The following is a 23,050-nucleotide window of genomic DNA, read 5'->3' as shown; positions in this document are numbered from 1 at the left end:
ATTTTAAAAGGTAGGAAATAAGCAATGCCTATTATGTCATGACATTCTATTTAATAAATGAGAAGTTGAAGATTACTTCCTGAATAATCATAATATTTTTAAATAATCATAACTGAAAATGACCTCATACATTGACGATGCCTCTTATTGTTTATTTATTTAGATTCCTGGAAGAACTTGGCCTCTTTCTCAGTTCTGGCAGTACGTATCAAAGAACCATGGTTTCGAGGCGGTCACATCCGCAATTCATCATGTACATGAGACAATCGTACATCTTCTTTTGTTGGCTGAGCTCGGTCTCATGTCATCGCCAACTGAAGACGTGATTAGTGGACTTGGCAAAGGCAGGCGATTCAAGTAAGATAGCCTTGCTAAGTTTTTATGAAAGTCGTAAATTTTAGTAAAGTTAAAAAAAGGAGTAATATAAAAAGAGTTAAGATCACTGTTTCAAAACACAAATTGCATTGATTAAAAAAATGGCGAAAATAGCTTTTAAAAACTTTTAATTTTTGCATTGTAATATTTTATTTTATAATCTGCGCTGAATAACAGTATATATCTATCTATGTCTTATGACATATCAGCTCTGTAGCCTTACCAATTTTGAACCCAACCCTGTTGACAAGGGAACTCCTGGATCAAGCAATGAGACAAACTGGGCTTCGTAGAGACCTTTTTTGATAATAACAACCCACATTTGCATTAAATGGACAGTAAAACCACGAAAACCTTCCATGGTTAACCTAACGATAGGGAATTCTAACCAATAAACCGTTTACCAATGAGGATATTTTACGTGAGCATTTTGGTCGATGCAAGCAGGGAGGGGATTTCATAACTACCTGCCATCGCTAAGATTCGAACCTGGGTCACCTCATTGAGATAGATACAAGTGCTCCGTCCTTTAAACCTCCGCAGCTTTAAGAGAAATATTGTTATTTTTCTGCAAAAAAAATGTTTTTATGACTAGTTGAATTGCGCGCTTTCCTTTTTAACTCACAAAATTGTAGGAAATGTAAGAAAGAAGGACCAAATGTTGTAACTTGGAAAGCGTAGTTTGTCCCGTAAATTTAAAACAATAAACTATCGGTAGCTGAGCGGAGTCACGCACCAAATGTTTTAAAGCGTGAAGGCAATAAGTTGAAATACCGCCATAACCTTGAATGTATCTCTGTACTTTCTTTTTCTAATATGTGCTTCGTGATTCTTCTATGTGCTTGTATTGTTTATTAGTCGTTTGATTGTATTGATCTCACAAGCCTGTAAGGTATGAAGAACGAAAATAAGTAAAACAATATATATGAACTGTAAGCAACTGTATCATTTTTAATTTTGAATAGCAAAAATTAAATTTAACTCTACTCTTTTATTCTTTTTACAAATGAATGCATTAGAAACATTCGAATGTAAGGACTAATATAAATTACCATTTACATTAATAATCAGATTAACATTGGCCTACGAACAGGAATACTTAAAATTTTCTGGCAACTATTCTAACGAACTCAATCTAACTACTTGTCAATAACGACATTGAAGAAATGTCATTCAAGTATCAACAACATTTAAGAATTTCAATCTAATTATCAACAGCATTCAACAATTTCAATCTAATAATTCACAGCATTTAAGACATTGATTCTAAGTATCAACAACATATAAGAATTTCAATCTAAGTATCAACAATATTTCAGAATTTCAATCAAGTGTCAACAGCATATAAGAAATTTCAATCTACTTATCATCAACATTACAGAATTTCACAATTCAAGTATCAACATCTAAGAATTTCAAGTACCAAAAGCATTTAAAAAATTCAATCTTTACCGAACCAACAACATCTATGGGATCGTCAAGTCACCATTTCAACTTTAAGTATCAAAAGATAAAATTTTTCAATCTTTTTCTATTGAAAACATTTTTATTAATTTATCATAGGTTTATTCCGAAATTAATTGTAACCAGTGTTAATTATAAACATTTCTTGAATTAATTAGCGTTATAAAGCTAACTCTAACAAGTACACTTTAATTGATTTTTACACTCTAAATCAAAATGACTTGGGAAGAACATTCGGACATTTTTTGGACATTTCCCCTTACGGACACTTTCTTTGGAATATGTAGGTACATTATAATTAACAAAAATTAATTTAATGGGTGGTATGCAATCTTTTTCATTTTAATTTTTTTACTTTAATGATTTACTGTGAGTTCAATTAAATATTTTCGATATTAATTTGTACACAATTACAGCAAGTAATTGAAATGCAAACAAAGTATTGATTACATTTTTTTTTAAACTCTAATGCTAACAAATCTCATTCAATTTTAAATACATATAGAAAAAACTAAAAGAAAACATTCAACTTTGATTTTGAAATGAATATTCCAGAGTAGAAAATTAAATCCATTCCTTTTATTTAATTCTTTTTTTTTCTTCCTGGGAAACAAATTTTACCAAAATTGAAAAGAGAAAAAAACGAATTTAAAGTTACACAAACGAAAAAAAAATGACATTGAAGATGAAACTTAGTTCAATTTATTCATTAAAAAAATGCAGCCAATGGTAGAACTTATGCGGGAAAATGCAATTTGATTTCTGACCGATCAATTACTTTTCTTGGAAAAGTTAATTCGGATAAAACATTTTAAAATGATGAAAAGAAAAATTTAATCTCATCTTACCGAAAATATGAAAAGTGGCATAAGCGAAATATTTTTCTTTCAAAATAGGAGTATTTCGTGAATTTTATCTGCCGCAATATTTTATCATACAATTCTGTATCGAAGAAGAACATAGCAGAAAACGAACACAATAGAAACGAATGTTGCTTGAACCATTGTTAATGATGCTAATTTTTAATTAATGTTTGTAATTTTGTATAATGTTGTAAAACATGGTGTACACTTTTAATGATCTATTTAATATTGAAATTGTAATCTTTTAAAAAATAATTGCACCATCAGAATTGCGTTTTCTTTTTATTATCAAATACATAAACTCAATTCTAAGTTTCAAAAATGAATTGCGTAAAATTATGAATGTACGCTTAATGAATAAAACAATATTATTTTTATTGATTTGATATCATTATTGTTTTTTGTTGATATTTGATATTGTTCTTTTCTATTGATTAAATAGCATTATTATATTTATTTAGTATCATTATTATTTGATTTTCTTTTCTTTTTTTAATAACTTGTCTTCATCCTTTGATAGTTCTTAATATTTTCCTTCCTTTTATAGTTTATATTTCATATTAAATCTTCGTAATTACAATTTAATTAATAGTAAACTTTTAAAATCGATATAAACTCACCATTTTTTTTTCTTTTTTTTTATACATTTTGTATCTGTGAATTATTAAATTTATAATTAAATGGTAACGTCGGTGTTACATTAAAACGTGATAATTATTTACATAAACTTATCATCATCAAGCACATAATTCTTGTACTAATAGACATGGCATAATTCTTGTGCTTCCTTTTTTTACATTTTTCTTCTACAGAGAAGAAAATTAATCTTAAATTTTTTATTGAATTTTTCCTGTACTTTTAAAATTGAGCTCTGCATTGCTATTTTTACGGTTTTTATTTTGTCATATGCATAATATCTTGTAAATACTTTTTTTTTAAAAAAAAGCGTTTACTTTATCTGTATTATAATTTAAAATATTATAAAATTAACTTTTAATTATAAATCGTCACTCAAAATATATGCTTAAAATACGCGTAATTCTTAATGTTTTTTATTATTGCGGAATTTTATATTAATATTATTACATATTAATATTATTGCACATTAATTGATAAATAACTTTTAAAAATTAAAACGCATTCACCACATCTATGTTTCATAAAATTATTTACGTTACGGATAAACGTTAAATTTAATGAAAGGTAGATGCATTAAGGAAATTCTTTAAATTAGTTGTTATCTTTTTATTTATATTTAAAATGTTTTAACCATTAAAAATTTTTTTATTTCATTTAATATATGATTTGCGTAAATTTACTTTACTTTAGAAAATTGAAATACATTCAACATTTTTTTATTAGATAAATATTATAGTTATCAAAATGTAGATATATTTAGGAAAATCTTTAGTTATGTATAACCACACTTTTATCTGTAAAATATTTTTAATATTTTTCTTTACTTTATTCAACACATGATTTACTCTTTGCACTTAAGTTTTTACAACTTTACTGATCGGATGTTATTAAATCCATTCTTACAGTTAAAATTTTTATTAGTGTAAAGAAAATAAAACTTCGGGTTTTACTTGCTGTCATAAAAATATGTCATAAATAAACTTAATTTACACCGTTTCAAGTTAATATTTCTGGATGTTAAAAGTACAGAAGAACATCCTAATTCTAAACAATGGATAGAAGTCTTTTGTACAAGCATTTGAAAGAAAACCGAAATTTAATGAGAAAAGAAACAAAGTAAAAAAAAGTGAAGCTTCAGCTACGTTCTCTGATGTCATTTAAAAGCGGAAGTGACAGTAGGGCGAATCCCCCTTGTTTGGAATTCATTGGCGAAGTTTGTTTGACTTCGTAATTAAGCGAAAACCCCAAAAAGTCTGTAACTCTCACCCCAGCACTTGGCAGAACACTTGCTCAACTGTTCGATGCGGTCGATAAGGAAAGGCTAGGACGTCTGAATGTCTCTCTCTCTTCCCCATCTATTGTTGCGAATTCGTCAGCAGCCCTCTCTTTTTATTTGTCCTATTTTTCCTGATCCAGATTGACGCTGATAGCTCTTCGTGAGATTTAACTGATTTAAAATTCAGGAGCTCTTAGAAAAGGTGGCGTCTCCGCTATGCATTCGATTAGAACTTCATTATTCGAACCGGAAATCGATACTCGTGCAAACGATTTTTGATAATCTTTATTGCTTTGAGAACCATTATATCATTTTCATTCTTTGGATTAATATGTATGATAAGAGTGATTACTGAAGGGTTTTGGTGGAAATTGTATTCATTTTCAGAGTATTAGGTATTTCAAAGGGACTTGTTTTGGATACAACTGATTTTGAACTTCGCGTAGCAAACGCGGGATCGATATTCAGTTATTAATCGAGTTTATTTTTCTACTTATCGTTTTGGCATCATTTTTCGTCATTTCCTTTTTTTTTAAGTAAAATTACGTTTTATAACGATTCGGCAGTAGTTATAAGCTTTAATTTTGAATAAAAAACGAGCTTTTTCTTTTTTTATTTGTTGTCTACGAACCCTTTTCGTATCCTTAATATTATTTTTTCACGTTTTTTTTTTTTCATGCGGGTGAAATTCGCCTCACGTGACCTTACAAATTTAATTGCTTGGATCATAGTTGGATTGAAATTATATTTTGCAAAATGGCAATTCCTCTTCACGAAAGGAGCAATAAAAAATATAATTTTACATACAGCTTAAATTTCAATGAGTATGAATTATGCGATGAATATTACTTTTGCATATAGCCGTTTATTACAAAATTACTTCTGTTAAAAATACATCTTTGCAAAGCGTTTATTTACTGAAATGTTATTTTTGTTTTTCGTGCCACTGATATGCAAAACAGAAAAAAATACATACTATGTGTAAAAAAAAATAGAAAAGTGCTTTGAAATCCCTGAAAACACTTAAAGACAACAACTTCATTTGCAGAAAGCATGTGTTTAACCTAAGCAATCTAAAGTAATACCCTTTAAGAGCAAAGATTATGCTTATTAATCATAATTTTGAATCAGCTTGGAATGAATAAATAATAATTATTTGTCCACAAATTATAATTAAAGGATTGCGAAGAATTTGCTATGCGGTGATAACTCATGTGGCTATAAAAATTGTCTAAATCCAATAATATTAATGGTATTGATTGGAACTGATGATTATTTGTATTCAATCATTTAATTAGAACAATAATTATTAACAAAATGGTGACTTGGCAAACTTTATTTATTTAACACTCAATTAGTTGGTCTTTGATTGGGCATTTCGAAAGGAAAAATTGAACGATTGAATACCTATAAAAATATTTTTGAACTGCAAGTAATAAAAATTAGGTTTATCAGACCAACTTTAAAAGATAACAGCTTTAATGTCGTACTCAGAATATCATTCTAGATATAAGGTGCGACCAATACAGCTGTGATTGATTTTAAAATTAAAAATTTCAGACGCAAAGAACTATAGAGAATTGAAACCAATGGTATGTCTATTATGGAAGTTGTAAAAATTTAGAATATCGTTACAAAAGTTATGAGTAGGTGGCGTTGTCTTTAAAAGAATATAAATGTCCTAAGCCTGAATTTTAGTTTAAGATGTTCCAGTACCAGAAACACACATTGCTCTTCAGAATACATTGTCAACGTCCTAATCCGGTACAGAAACCTCTTTTCACGTTTTAAAGCTTGAACAAATCGCTCTGGTCATCTATGGACTTCAACGCCATCAGTTGAGATATAACTCCAAAATTTCTATTAAAACAATTTACAGCTTTCACAATAAACATACCATTTGCTTTTTGTTTTTTTATTTCTATTTGTTTCTGAGATTTTTAAATTTGAAATCAGTCAGTCCACCACTGGACACCCTGTAAATACTCTGCCTCATCAATTTTTATCAAATCTATTTTAAATTGCGAGAAAATAATCTTTAATATATTTATAAACAAAAAGAACCTCCCTATTAAGCCTATAATAAAGAATTGATTTTTCTTTCAAAGTTTGTAAATATAAGTATTTATGCATTATATAAGTATTGATTAAATAATTATTATACCAAAAAAAGCATATTTCCTTCTTAGTGTAAAAAATTTTTACATTATTGATCCGGTTCCGTATAATCTGCCAATATTCTATCTTTATCCTAAAATCTTAAAAGTACAATTCTTTCTGTTAATTAAATTGGAAAGAGATTTGTGATTAGACGTGAAACATTAATTTGTCTTGAGGTAAAAGGGGAAAAACAATAATTTCGGGAAACAAAATACAATAGAAGAGGAAAAGTACGGAGGAAATTTGAGAATAAGTACTAGTCCCTTTCTATTAATAAGGATTTTGAATTAATTTCAACCAAAGCAAAGAGTTTTTGAGAAACTTTACATGAGGTGCAAAATTCCAGAGAAAAAAAAAATTTTTTTTTTTTGAAGGTAAGGTAGAGAAATACACACAACACTTTATTTTTCAGACAAATCTAACTATTTTGTTGTTTTCTTTAATAAAAAAGAAGCTTTATTATTTTGCACGTGAAATAACAAATTTTTAAAAGATAAATACTTCTGTCTTTTAAAAGTTTTCTGTTTAATTATTTTAATTTAAAGCTGTTCACAAAGAAATAATTAAAGTAAATGATATTATTCATAAACAAATTTTTCACTACTTGCTAAAATAATTTATGCAGATCAAATAATTAATTTTTAGAAAATAATTTCACAATTTTAAATAAAGAATTGCAATTTAATTTTAATGAATATATTTTTAATGTGTTATTATTTTTAATGTGTTCATTTTAAAACGCTTTTAATTTACTGATATCTTATCAGCATTACATACTTAGCACTTTATATAAATAATATCTATATTTTCAACGCGTATATGTTCAGCATTTAAAATGTAAAGTTTTGAATTTTTATATTATAGCTCTTAATAATATTAATGCTAATTTGAATTTATTGTAATTTCTATCTTCATTAACCTTACGAAAAACGCAATGGTTCCTTTACGCAAATCTCAACCTTACTGGCCCACCGATTAATTGACAGTAATCTTTGAAGTGGATACTCCAAACTTGTCTCCCCTTTCCGACCATCCACTCCATATTAATCTCCTTCCCTCCTAGGAAAACATTTGGCGATATTTGGCGTCATCGCTTTTCAAAAGTAACCCTGCTGCATCAGATATTCCGCTTGATCGGAAGAACATATCCTAGTTCCGTGTTATTTCTGTGGAAGAGACTTCTTCGGTCAGCAAGGTTAACAAGAGTAGATGAATCCTCATTGACTAAGCTGATTTCTCCGGATGACAGAATAATTTTTTTTCCACCGTTAAATAAAGAATGCCCCCCTCCCTCGTGATGTTTTTGTTTTTATTGGCGTGGAAGGACAAGACTGCTGAGTTGTGGACTTAGCTTGATTGGATTTCTAGCAGAAAGCATACATTTTTAACAAGAAAAACTGAGTTAATCAATGGGTTATTATTTTCCCAACTCCACAAAACATGATATTTTGATTTAACCAAAAAAAGTTTTTTGTTTCTACGTTTTGTAGGTTTTTCTGTTTACATATATTCTCGTTATGGTATAGAAATCAGTTATTCTGCAGATTATTTAGGGTGATCCGTTGAGGTGCAAGAATAATTTCTTAAAATATCTCGGTAACTTAAAAACTACCTAGGAAATCTGCACATTGCATTCAAGTAAAAATAATATTTTTGCTGGAAAAACATCAATGTTTCTGTACTCTTAAATTAACCCAATGTTATTTATTTATTTGTCGCTATAAAAAAAAAAAAAACAATTTTACCACAATCAAAAAATTAACTCATTAGTTAATAGAATCAATCAGTCATTTTAAAAACTATAATACAAAGAATCAATCTGCTTAAAATATTATTATGATTAAAAAACGAAATCAATGTCATTTATTTATTTTTCAGTACCAAAAAAATCAAGTTAATAAATACAAATTTAAAAAAAAGTTAGTTCATGGAATTGAAGAAACAAAGTTTTGAACATTACGGAAACCTTTAAGGTGCACATTACCTAGGTACCACATATTACCGGAAAACACTTATTTAAGCACAATTGCCTTAGTTAATCTGCTGATTGGCTAGATAATTTGCATATTAACTACTTTAGGTGTCAAATATATGAGAATTAATAAATGCCTGCTTGTTTTCCGTATTACGCACATTGACTTATTTCTCTATTTAAGCTGCTGATTAACTAGATAATGCTAGGTTAACTACTTCAGGGGTCAAATATATATAAATTAATGAAAACCTGCTTGTTTGCTCTGGATAATCTCGCATTTCATCTGACTGCAATGAAATTTGGCATACTGCTTGCACTTGAAGCAGGAGCAAAGTCGCTATTTACATCAAAATATTCTACTACAAACCATTCAAATTAAATGTGTGAAAAACAAAATTTTTTCACAGGAATCGAATTACACATAACAGCATACAAATTTCAGAATATTTTCAGGGAAAAATACAACATAAAGATCAGCTCATATAGAGGCTAATAGTTTTAAACAGACATCATTACAGCAACGATTGAGGTAAATAATGATTGTTACGAATTAGTATTGTGAAATTAATTTTTGAAAGCCACATTTCTTATGCGAATTTTTAAAACGTGTTAGGATAAATCTTATTAGGCAAAGTCACCGGGAAAGTATCAATAATAAAATTAATGAAGTAGTATTAAGTGCCAATTCAAATTAATTTCATTTACAACAATGGCCAATAAGTGAGTTTTGTAAACATATATACACCGAAGAGCCATTAAATTATGACCACCCTGCTAATAACATGTAGGACCACCTTTTGCCCTCAAAACTGCCAGCACCTGCCGTGGCATTGATTCCACAAGGTGCTGATAGGTAGTCTGAGGTATCTGGAACCAAGCGCTCACCAACTGGTTCTGCAATTCCCTCACATTGCGAGGGGGTAGCGTGGCAGCACGAATTTGGTTTTCCAAGTAGGACCACAAATGCTCTATTGGATTAAGGTCAGGTGAATTTGGGGGCCAGGACATGACCTGAAAGTCACCAGAATGTTCCTCGAACCAATCCATGACGATTCGACCCTTATGGCATGGTGCATTATCCTGTTGGTCAACACCATCCTCCGCAGGAAAAACTTTTGCCATGAATGGATGAACCTGGTCTGCAACTATGTTCAAGTAGCTTACAGACGTCAGGGATTGTTCTATGAGGATTATGGGTCCTAATGTGCCTCACGAAAACATTGTTCCTGGGCGAGAAACCATGAAAACCTGGGCGAGCCCATTGTTATAGATGGAGGATGGTCATAATGTAATGACTCTTCGGTGTCTATAGACTAAGTACTAATTTACCAAGATGTTTTTTAACTGGGTTGAAAGAATTAATTGAAGCTTTAGAGATAATTTTTCTTTTAAACTATGTTTTTATAAATTAAATAATATAAAAGCAGAGGGAAGAAAAACTATTAGCAAAAAATTAAGTTGCTGACTAAATGCCAATTTAATAGGGTAATTTGTGGCAGGGCAAAAAAAATTAAAAAACACATTTAATGATGATTACCTTTATAAGCCGTGTTTTTATAAACTTAATAAGGTAAAAACACCAGAGAAAATAAAAGTTAGCAAAAAATCCGAATTTCCGTTCTAAGTACCAATTTAGTGTTGTTGCATAGCTAATACGAGTTGTCTGTAGTACCGTATCACTTTGTTCACCATATTATAAAACAGCAAAGCTGCGAATACTTATTTTCTAAAATTAAATTTACATAGATCACTTAACAGATAATACAACAGATTGTGAAGAATTAAAGATTTGATGGGGAAAATAACTTCATTCCAGACTTCGATGAAAAAGAACTAGTATTTACAGTTATCAATTAGTGTTCCATTTGATTTTATGATATTTAATATTAATATACAAATCGTCCTTGAAAAATACATAACTTAGCATTGAAGTATTGAACTAATGATACTACCTAAATGATACCGTTTAACATTTCATTATTTTAAAAGAATGGATTAATAACGATTATCTTTGAAAACTTCACTTAGAGGAACATCATTATCGTATTTGAACGTTTGCTTTTAATCATAAAAATAATTTATATTGAATCATAAAAAACATCATAAAAATTCAGTTATGATTCACCCAAAATTATTTTAAAACAAAAAAAGTTCCTGTATTACTTGTTTACCCAAAGATAGTTTTTGGCGAAATACATGTGAACCTAATTTAATAACAAGCATAATATGACGAAATTAATTCATTATTTAAAATAATAATTATCAAGAATAGAAATAGCATATTAAATATTTACAGACTGAAAAAAAGGCAATTTAATTTAAAATTGCAAAATTTTAAACTTGCTCAAACTACAACAATCTAAGTATGAATATATCTAAATATAATCTATATATAAGCATTTTTAAATTATTACAGCACGAACTATTCACACAGATTTGTATCAAATATCACAGATTATCACATTTTCACAGATTTATTACTAGGATTTCACTAAATTTCGGATGCAAAATATTTTACAGTATAAATGTCAGGAAAAAATATGCAAAATATGGCAAAAACTACTTGTATTTATATGCATTGTGCAACAAAGCATTCGATTTTCTTTTCGTATAGATGCGAGCACTGTTTTCAACTACAGGGAATCGATGCTCCATGATAAATAGTAGCATGCGGAATTGAAATGCTCGCGTATAATATTAAATTTTATTTCCTTTAATATTATAGCAATTTATTCTAAATTTTCTGTCTGTAAGTTTTGGATACAAAATGTTTTACAACTCAAATGCCAAGAAAAGAATATGCATTCTGCAACAAAGCATTATTTCTTTTTCAATAGATGCGAGCACTGTTTTCAACAGCTGAGAATTAATGCGCAATGATAAATAGCATGCGGAATAGAAATGCACGCGTATAATAAAATTTTAATTCCTTTAATTTTATAACAATTTATTCTAAATTTTCCGTCTGTAAGTTTTGGATACAAAATATTTTACAACTTAAATGCCAAGAAAAAAAAATTATGCAAAATATGACAACGACTACTTGTATTTATATGCATTATGCAACAAAGCATTATTTCTTTTCCAATAGATGCGAGCACTGTTTTCAACTGCTGGGAATCGATGTAATGTTAAATAGTAGCTTGCGGGCATCGATTCTTGAAGTGAATGGCCAGCCGAGTGTCCAGGAGTCGAGCAGGGATGAGGATCTCTTCATCAATAGTGTCAAAGGGGCCGTAGTTGACGATACAGTTACTCTATTGCTCTCCTCTACCTCCGTCGCCAAAGAGGTTGCCAAGGCTCTCTCACACGTCGCCGATAACAGCATAGGAATATTGGTGAGTTTCTAATAGTTTTTAATTAATTTGATTATTTTTGCTTCTATAGTCTCATTGTATTTCATAAATACTGTGCTGGGAGTATGCGATTATAACATTTTTTTCAAAGTTTAAACTTAAATGAAATAATTAAATATCCAATCAAAGGTCCTTATGTATTTAAAGAATACTTGTCATATATTTAAAAGTATCCGGAATGCGTCAAATTTTAAATGTATCATTGCCTTTTCAGAATATACCATTGCTTCTGCTAAATTCACTGATTAATATTGCACTCAAAAGCAAAGTAAATCATATGTGTCACTCAGATTTAAAGAAATTTGACATTATTTTAAATTAATGAATTATGAGAGAAAATTTTTTAAAGAAATCTTTTTAAAGTTATCGCGAAGAATAAAAATTTAAAAACGTAGCATGTCATACTATCAATAATGTCATACTAGCATAGCTATCTATATGTCATCAAAGTAAAACTTTAAAAATTAGGATAAAACTACAAATCTAGGAAGATTTTACTTCCAGGCGTAAATGACGTAAAATTAGAAATATTATTTAATAATTATTACCCTATGATTTTCATTCTCTCATAAATTCACTGTATGAAGTTAAAATGGCAATTGGAAACAAATTAAATGCAATCAATATTATAAATCAATATTTTTACATTGATTACTTTCTATTATAAAATTCTTTTTTTTTTTACATTGATTATTTTCTAATTTAAAATTCCTTTTTTTTAATTTGGTATTATTGTCTAGCATTGTCTAATATACTAGTGTCTAGGTTGATTGAAAAATATTTAGATAAATATAATAATATATCGTAAAATATTAATATTTTTGTCAATCTATCACGATATTAAAATTTCCAATGTGTTCTCAGCAAATCTCATCATGCTTTTAAACCTGGGAAAAAGAATACTTTTGAAATACCAATCAAAATTCTATTTAACTTAGTTAAAGGCTGAAATGGAAAACTCTCGAATATATTATGGACTGCCATTTCCTTACTAGGTGACGAGTAAAGACAAAGATAATTTATTTTCCACTGCACTAAAAATCGTTTAAAACTTTTAACCATATCGTGTCATAAACAGCTTCCTTTTACATTTTGTAATTTGTTTTCTTTTAGCATAAAAAATTAACTTTAATTACTGAAACTTTGTTTGCTACAGATAACTTTAATGAAATAACAAAGCACAATTTCAATGAATACGCAAAAAGTGTCTTTTGAAAATAGAGTAACTTCTTGAAATCTCTATATAAAAATATCTTTTACCATTAAAATTAATGATTTAATATGCACAATCAATATACACCTACGTACTTGCAGGCAACCGCAGGGTCATTTTAATCAGTCCTGAAAATTCAAATATTTGAAAAAGCTACTTAACATGTTCTTCTACTTATCAATTAAAAATCCACTTAGAGTGATTTACCATGAATCCTAAAATCCCACCAAATCCATTATCTTTCAACATCAATCAAATGTATTGACTTAAAATGTTCTTTTATTTATGTTATGAACTAAAAACTCCCTTATCATGTTATTTTACTTATATCATTGAAAATAACTCCGTTTAGCATCTTCTTCTATATATGTCGTCAGTTAGAAACCCGCTTATTATATTCTTCTATTGGGCCGGCCAGGTGGCCGAGTGGTTAACGCGCCTGACTGCGAAGCCAATGGCCGCGGGTTCGAATCCCGCTCTGGGCATGGATGTTTCTCTCTTTTGTGTTGTCCTCTGTTGTGTGTGATGAGTGAATGTGGCCCACTCTATGATCGGGTTTGTGGCAGTGTGGCGTGAGCAATGTTACTCGCCTCCGTGACTTTGGTTCACAGGTGCCCACTACTGGGTAACGCGAAATGAGTAGCAACTCTGGCATCTTCTAAGGTGAAACGAATAAAGTTCAGTGCCTGCCATTCGAAAAAAAAATTTCTTCTATTAAATGTTACTTATCTAATCAATTAAAAACCCACTTAACATGATCTTTAAACATCAATTAAACGCCTTAACCACTTAAAATGTTCTTCTACATATGTAATCAATTGAGACCCCACTTAATATGTTTTACTTATGTCATCACTTACATTATCAATTAAAACCCCGTTTAACACGTTTTTTCACTTATGTCATCGAGTAAAAATCCATGTAACATGTTCTTAAAAAAAATGCTTTTAGCATGTCTTTTGACTCAGTTAATTAATAACAACTAAACGTTATGTTCTGACAACTCAGACAAAAATATTTTGAGTTTGCTTGTTACTAAATATATCTTATTTCACTTTACCTTTTCTATCTCATGAATAACGTATACTCAACATAAGTTTTATTTTCATGCATATATTTTTTTTTATCGTGAAACTAATTTTTCATTTCTCCATGACAAATTGCGATATGAGGAAGCAATTTAATCAGTGCTCCACTTAATGAATGGCTGAAACTGAAAACTTCAAAATCCATTATGATAAGAACTCCCATTTCATTTCTAGATGACGGGTAAAGTCGCAAATCTTTCAAGGAAAAGAGGGGGGGGGACTCATGACTACAAAATGTAATCTAACCTGAAACTCTCCTCATTAATTAGAAAGAGAAATAATGAAACTTTTGCTCATTTAAGTTTGTAATTAACTAATGAAGGGACTTCTGACTCCTTCAGTCAAAAAGAATAAATACGAGGAGTAATGAGTGGGAAAGCTTTGCGATAAAAGATCAGTTGACAGCTACCAAAAAATGAAATTAATATTTGCTGTATTTAGCTTCTTAAATAGTAATGAGTAACTTATGGAAAGACAAGTTTTGTGCTTCTGTTAACAATTATTGTGTGTTTTTTTAAATGCTTATTTACTGTTAAATGAAAATATAAAAACAGGAAAATGATTTAAGTCTAAATAGGGATTTTCTTTATAAGAGGAAAAATTTAATTCCCGGTTAATTTACAGAGCTTATTACTGTTACGTTTCAAAATTCAATTAATCTTCAGATTATGCTACCTCATTTAAATTTTACCATGTTTATTTTTCCATTACGCATAAATGTTTTTAAAAAAAATAGTTGTGGAAATCACGAAAAATAGTATAAATGACTCAAAAGATTACACAAATTTGTTTGATTTATAAAAAGCAAGTTTGCATATTTTAGTACATTTTTTTTTTTAAATTTTCTTCTCGTGTTTAATATCTATTCATAACAAAATACTGATAATGAATCACTAGAACCTTTACTCTACTTAGGTTAAAGGTTCCTTACCTTTAAAATATGGGTTTCTTTTTACACTCTATTTTATACCAATATGTGGGCACCAGTCAAAAATAAGATTTATTCATATTCATTAGTTAGTAAAGGGTAAAAATTTGGAAAATTCAGTAAAAATTTAGTGCCTATTTGAGTGTCATTTTAATCAAAACTTTTCGAAGTACACATTTTTTTGTAATCAATTCCTTTTGAAATGTAGCGAGTTAAAGGTTCTATATCTACAGATAGTAAAACTTATATCTAACATTATAAATATAATAGTGCTTTTAACGAAAAATATGTGCTTATTGATTTCTGAAATATTTTTCCAGCTAAAATAAATTATCAAAAAGACGCTTATTTTACCGAGTTCATTTAAAATTTTGAATTAGAATAAAATATGTTAGACGCTTTTTATCCAAAATTTAAAAGTTTATTCTTAGACACAAGTTTTTTTATAGTTGTTTAGACGAGGAATAATTGTTTAAAAGATGAATAGATAATTTTTTTTTGTAAACTGAAAAACATCTTTAAAACCTTTTCAATCTTTTCCAATTTGGCACTTTCTTCCAATTTTCTTGGCACGCATCGTAATTTACTAAAATGATGCCAAGGATCAATTGTATTGTGTACTTACAAAAATTTTCTTCTCAAATTTTAGCACTCTCTTTTCAGAATTTTATTGCTTTTAATAAACCGAAATTATCCAACCACCAAAAGTTTTATTATAAACTGCCAAAAGAATTTACAAAAATTGTAAAATAAAAAGTAAATACTACAAATATACCAGAAATCAATTAACATCAATATAATATAATGAAACCAAAATATGTTTTCTTAAATTAATATATTCGAAACTAACTCATATATTTGTACCATTTGAAAAAGCGGTTGAACTATCGTTCATTAAAAATAAAAAAAATTTTAATGTTATCAACTTGGACACATTCCAAATAATTTTTAATAGAGTATAGTATTTTTGTTCTTTCATTTGAAAAGACATGTTTTTTTTTTGTTTTCTTTTTTACCCTTTTTCGGTTTTTTACAGAAACTGAATCATTTTCAAAAGCATGAAACCACTTTCTAAATTATTTTTTGAAAAAGTATTTTAATACTCTGAAACTTATTGGCTTATTAAAAAATATGTATAATGTTAATTCTTTAATATACTTTCAAAGGGTTTTTCCTTTTCAAATTTATCATTCAAAACAGTTTAAAATCAAAACTTGAATGCAACTGGGGGTTGACTTTAAGACCTTTCATATTCTAAAAAAATTGTAAAGTATAAAATGCTAGTTATTGACGGATGGATTTAATTCAATTTATCGTTAATTTGCAGTAAAATAGATGGTCTGTCGTAAATTTTGGAATGCGCTAAAATATGATATAGTTTAACTTTATTGCCCTTTTAATATAGCGCCAAGTTGGAACTTAATATGGTAAAAAGTATATTCATATTCTTCTTCGATTGACATGACAACCCTTAGTGGGCCAGAGCCTTCCCTAGAATCTTTCTCTATTCTGCTCCTTTCGTTCTAGATCGTTCTCCAGTTAGCAATTCTTAGGATTTTAAAGTTCTCTTCCACGCAGTCAAGCCATCTAATCTTAGGCCTACCTTTAACTCTAGTTCCCGTTGAGAATTTGAAGATCTTAAATGTCAAGGAAGAAGGGTACATTCGACAGAAATGACCCGTAAGCTTTAAGCGACTTATTTTTATGCATTTGTTGATAACGGCTTCCTTGAGTAGCTTATATAGTTCAAAATTGTGTCGTTGTCTCCATATGCCATCCACAACTATATCACCGAATTTGTTTCTCAAAGCTTTTCTCTCAAAACCAGTAAGCAGGTCTGCTTATGATTTAAAGACCATGTTGAAGACCATGTTTCAGATTCATAAGTTAAGACAGGTCTAATTGATAGTTTTATATAGCATTGTTTTTGCCCATCTTTTAATTAATTTTGATTTTAGAAATGTTCTTAAATCATGAAGGCATCGATAAACTGCTATAAAGCGTCTTTTTTATTTCTGTGCAATTCAATTCATATTCAATTAATTAAAATTCAGTGTACCTAATCTAGTGCATTTGAACATAGCTTTTTTTTTTATGTTTTATCAGTAACTATTTGGAAACGTTCGATATTTGCACCGATGAAATACGCTTTTGGGAAGTTTAATCACGATATCAAGTACTACGTGCACCATGCGAAAAACTTCTACCAACATCTAATTTTCGTAACACTTGTCTTAGACGTTTGAAACTAATTCATTTAAAAATAAAACATTAGTTTGAATTAAATTTATTATAACTCTTGTGGCACAAATTAAAAATTCTACGATATTGTAAAAGAGCCATTTTCTCTTACAAATTATTAAAGTTGACCCTCACAAATTATTAGGGGACATTTAGCGTTAATGAATTGAGTTAGAATCATTAACACAAGAAAGACTGAAATACCTATATTGCTCAAAAGCAGTCAAAATAACTGCATTGTGAAAGAGTAACTAATGTATATTTTTAATATTAGTTTTAATATTTTTGATATTATTTTCAGTTATATAACAAGTTATGAGTAAATAACAACAATACAAATAAGTATAAAAGTCACAAAATTGTAAGAAATTGCGTCATTATATACATCATTGTTTTTCTAATTGAAATTAAAAAGCAGTCGAAATTACTTCCTTGGGCAATCTAATGTTAAACTCGTTTTTTTTCCTTTTCAATTTCAAATTGTTCCACTGCCAATTTTCTGATTAGTATGAATCTAATTAGTATATAATTAGTTCAGTACAAATGTTAAAAAATATCTAAATTATGTAGCTGAAAATACTAATGAAACTTTGAATGTGGCTGTGCATGAATTCGTTTTAAAAGAAGCTCCATTTATTTCGATTCCATCCAAACTGTTGTGATTTTCTTGTATTACCTCTAAAGTTGTGCTTTATTTTTGCAACAAAACTAGTACGAAACACTATCGTTATTATTGTTCTTTGCAGGGTGTCAATTGTAGAGTCAGCCATGAATTGTGTCTCAGTCACCAGGACTTAGTTTTTCTTACGCAATCCAGAAGAGAAGCCCAAAACTCTGGGGGATTCAGGCAGGTATGCTTAAATCATATACAAAGTGTTCTGCAATAATTGCCCTTTATATAGTTTTTTTTCTTTTTTAATCCGAGTTCAATTGAAGTAAAAAAAAAATATACACAACAGGAGTTAAAAATTAGTCTTTAAATGAGAAAAAAAAATTATCCGAATTAAACGAACCATTATAGAGAAAACATCAATATCAGTTTTAATTACCGGTTTCAGCTTTAACATGTTTCTAAAAATTGCCTTACCGCACCTTTCAGTTTGAATCCGGGAATCATACTGGCTATAGTAATGTTTTTTTTCCGCCTTAATATTAGTTTGAGAAACTTAATATGAATTTTTTTTTAACAGGAATTCTAAAAGGTGATAACTAAACAACCTGATTTGCGTTATTGATTTTTTACTGTAGATTATATCCTATTATATATTATCTATGCTACATTAAATAAGCATTAATCATAAAACTGAATATGTGATTTTTTTATAACGAATTTTATATTATTTTTTAATAACTGTTTTCCATCTGAAATAAGTCTTTAAATTTCTTATCTCAATGATAGGAGAGCTAATTAATAACTTTCATATTCTTTCTTCATATCTCTGAAACTAATTTCTCCAATTAAGAAAATTTTTTACTCCTTCATAAACTCTTCTATTTAAAGGTAAATTCGGGCAAAAAATAATATTTTAATAATTTTTTTATTAAAAACTAATAATAATTCAACATTTTGGAAATTAAAAAAGTAAAACAATTTTCATTGTCTTAAACTATGTAGATTTAATTAATCTTAAACTTAGAATTATATTCATATTATCTTCTATCAAATATACTCTAAAAAATGGAATAAAAATATAATATACGGAAGCCAAAAAATAATAAATAAAAACCAAATGTAAGCAAAGAAGACTATATTCAATAGTTTTAAACATAAATATTCTATTTATCTTAAATGATATTTTCGAAAATATCTTACTCAACCAGCAGGCTGCAATCCTACGTTTTCTTTTGTTGTACTTCGTGTCCCATTTTGTGTACACGAGATTTCATTTTCTAGAATAAAGAAGCAGACAAATATTTTTTTTAAAATTATGATGGGTTTGTAAAATATTTTTATGCACAATGGAATATTATTTTGAAAGTAATGTTTTATTATCTATAATACAGAACAACCACTTTCATCAATGTAGGTTTAGAAATCACTTAATAAGTATATTTTTTATTGTATATATAAAATTGTTTACGAAAATACTACTTCTCAATAGTAGAAAATCAATATCAAAATCATTTCTGTAAATGAATTCCTGTATTATATCAACTACTAAATTAATATTTATTGATTTATTCAAGAAGTAGAAGAAAAACAGGCAAAGTAAGAGTGAGAGTTTGAGAAAGACAAAGGCACTTATTTTCTTAATACAGTTATTTATATAGCATCGAAAATTGAGAAATTAGACTTAATTTCCTTTAATTGATTTAGAAATAGAAGAAAAATGACCAAAGACATTTTCTTAATTCAGGTATTTATAAAATACACAAAATAACGACATATGACTTAATTTTTAATAACTAACTAAAAGTTAGTTATCATAGAGATGGAAGAAGGACGGGCAAATGCATTTTCCTAAGGTGGATATTTATATAATATCGAAAATACAAGCATTTGACTTCATTTTATCAATTAATTTAGAAATAGAAGAAAGACTGGCAAATACATTTTTTAATGCTGATATTTATATTATTATCAAAAATAAAGACATTTAACTTAATTTTATATTTATTTTGTTTAGAGATAGAGGAAAGTAGGGTAAGGCATTTTCTTAATGCGGTTATATATAATGCGGGTTATATATATATATATATATATATATATATGTAATTAATGCCGANTATATATATATATATATATATAATGCACTTAATTGCTGGTACGTCACCCCTACGGACGCCAAAACGAAGGGGTGTGCAACCCTAAGGTCACCAGCCCTCTTTAACTCCCTATATCATTATCTCCTCCATCTTGGCTGCAGCTTCTTATAGAGATGGGGCTGAAATCCAGGTGCATCTAAAAGTGGATTAATACCTCAAGACACCATCAGTCACCATTTACTACGCTGGTAGTCTTCGGCCGGCGGGGATCAAACCCACGAACTCTTGGACATGGGCCCTAACAACCAGGCTATCCCGATATTAATGCGGGTGTTTGTATAATATCAATAAAGACATGTGACTTAATTTTATTTCATTAATTTAGAGTTAGAAGAAAGACACTCTATTGCATTTTTTGAATGCAGGTATTTTTATAATATCAGAAACAAGCAAAATTTACTGCAATTTATTTCATTAAAGCATTAAAAACATAGACAGTTAAAGTAAGCGCAATTGAAAGAGAGGCATAGGCATTTCTTTATACAGTTTCTTGTATACTATCAAAAAAAATTAAAAAATCGATTTTACTTTGGATGATTAATTATGTGATAAAAAAGACCAGCAAAATCTTGCCTTGAAAAGAAAATTCAAATTTGTCTACTATTAATTGATGCAAGTTCCTTACACGCATTTTATAGTGTATACCTTTCAACCAGTATCAAGGAATAGTTAATCACAGTTAATGTAATAAGCAATTTTTTTTGTAAAAATTTGCTCTCTAAAAACCATTTAATTAATTAAGAAGTTCATAAATCATACTTCATTATGTTGAATATCTAAGCATGTTCAGGAAGCATTTTCAAAATTAGGATCAAATAAAATAATTAATCAAAATGATCTAAAAGCTTCAAGGTAAATTAACAAACCAACAGTTCTTATTTAAACACACTTCTCATTTTTTATTGCCTCAATTTGTTAAAAAATGGTGTTCCCTATCATCCCCTTAATTGAATATATGAGGCATGATTTTGCTATTATTTTTAAGTTTCCTTTTTAGATCATTCAGTATCATTTATTCAAGAAAAAAAGAAAAAAACACAATTAGAAAACTTTTTTCAATTGACTTGGATTTAACCATGATAAAATTAAAGAGGAAGTTTTGATTTTCATCACTTTTCAATCCGAATTCTTACCAACATAAAATAGGGAACGATTTAATTACGTGATTGGCAATTCCGGCTGTAGTTGAAAAACTAAATGAGCAAAAGTTCTAAGCGACATTTTGAAAAATTTGAGGGAATTTGGAAAATTCACTTCGCTTCCAGGATTGTAACTGCTAAGCCTAATCATATAATATAATTGTAATATATAGAAATATTTTCTATTAAAATATTATGTCATGACGTAAACGCTTTAAATGAAAGTTAAGGGGATGTACACTGCTAAATAAACAGACCACCCTGAATAACTTTTGATCTATACCTCCTTCTAGGGCTCTATCTTTATGTTGGAAGGATGGGCCTCAAATATTCGAATTAATTAGGGCAGACGATATTTTAAGTTATGAAATTAGTCACAAAAATGAACTTTTTCTGAATAAACATACCTTTTTTTTTCTTCTTTTTATTTATTTATTTTTTTGTTCGACTCAGATTTCTGATTACCAAAATAATATAGGGGTTGGCGCAATCTGGGAAATATGGTCCGAATAGTTTGGTCAGGAGAGCGAACCAAAATTTGATCCCTTAATGTTAACTTCACGTTTTGCATATTTCGCCATATCTCGAGAACTTTATAAGCGAATTGAAGCATTTTTGCACGCAGTTATAAAATTTATTTGTCTAAAGATAATTTCACGCAACAAGAAAAAAAATGTTAGGCAAATATTTATTATTTTTTATTATTTTATTTAATACTGGTCGAAAGAATTTTGAGCGTTAAGGTATAAAATTTTTACATGATTTTAAAGAATGTAATTTTACATGAAAAATAAAAAATTTAGATGAAGTCGATCGAAAAATTCCTAAGAAATCAAATTTTAAAAAAGTGATTTACTTAAAATTCGATTTTTTAATTCGCATGCTTAAAAAGTTCTCGAGATAGGCAAAACACGCGAGAAGTAAAATCATAATTAAGTGGTCCAAACCTTTGTCCGATCTACTGACCAAACTATTGGGACCATATTTCCCACATTGCGGCTACCCCCTATATTTAGAGGATCAAAATACTGGATCCGTCGAAAAAAAGGTATGTTTATTCATAGAAAGTACTGTTTGTGTCTGATTTCGAAACTAAAAATATCGTCTGCTCTAATTAATTTGCATATTTGAGCAGATAATATTGAGTTCTAGAACATATATTGAGTCCCCTCAAAATATTGAGTTCTAGAACATAAAAATCCGATGAGTAAATTAAAAGTTGTTCAGGGTTGACCGTTTATTTTTTTACGCACTGTACTTCATAGAAACTAGCTACCAATTTAGATATTTTATGTTATTTAAAACGAAATGTGTGTTTTAATAAATGCTGAAAAAACACATTTATGAGTCTTTTTTTTACAAATGTATCAAATGTAACAAAATATTGTATGAATATAGTTAAGATATAAATAAAAAATATACATATTGTCGATTTAAGGAAAATACTACTAATGGACTTATATATTTTTATTTATTTTGTTAGAAAATAAGAACGATCTCATGAGATCTAAAATAAACACTTCGTTGTCAACACTTTTCATTTTTAAACTGACTCAGTAAATATTTA

General features: G+C 28.6%; 1 protein-coding gene across 1 annotated transcript in view; it reads left to right on the top strand.

Annotated features, from left to right (window-relative positions):
• The window catches only part of LOC107452261 (cadherin-like and PC-esterase domain-containing protein 1), a 250,281-nt gene that overhangs the window by 186,731 nt on the left and 40,500 nt on the right, over nt 1-23,050 (top strand). Inside the window, exons 10-12 of the mRNA XM_043040510.2 lie at nt 164-357; nt 11,844-12,090; nt 18,325-18,429. Of these exons, the coding sequence (XP_042896444.1) occupies nt 164-357; nt 11,844-12,090; nt 18,325-18,429 (546 nt within the window). The remainder of the gene's footprint in view (nt 1-163; nt 358-11,843; nt 12,091-18,324; nt 18,430-23,050) is intronic.

The sequence above is a fragment of the Parasteatoda tepidariorum genome, chromosome 3, assembly GCF_043381705.1.
Source record: "Parasteatoda tepidariorum isolate YZ-2023 chromosome 3, CAS_Ptep_4.0, whole genome shotgun sequence".
Taxonomy (NCBI): Eukaryota; Metazoa; Arthropoda; class Arachnida; order Araneae; family Theridiidae; genus Parasteatoda; species Parasteatoda tepidariorum.
The sequence above is the reverse complement of the archived record's forward strand: the minus strand, read 5'-3'. Positions and strand labels throughout refer to the sequence as shown.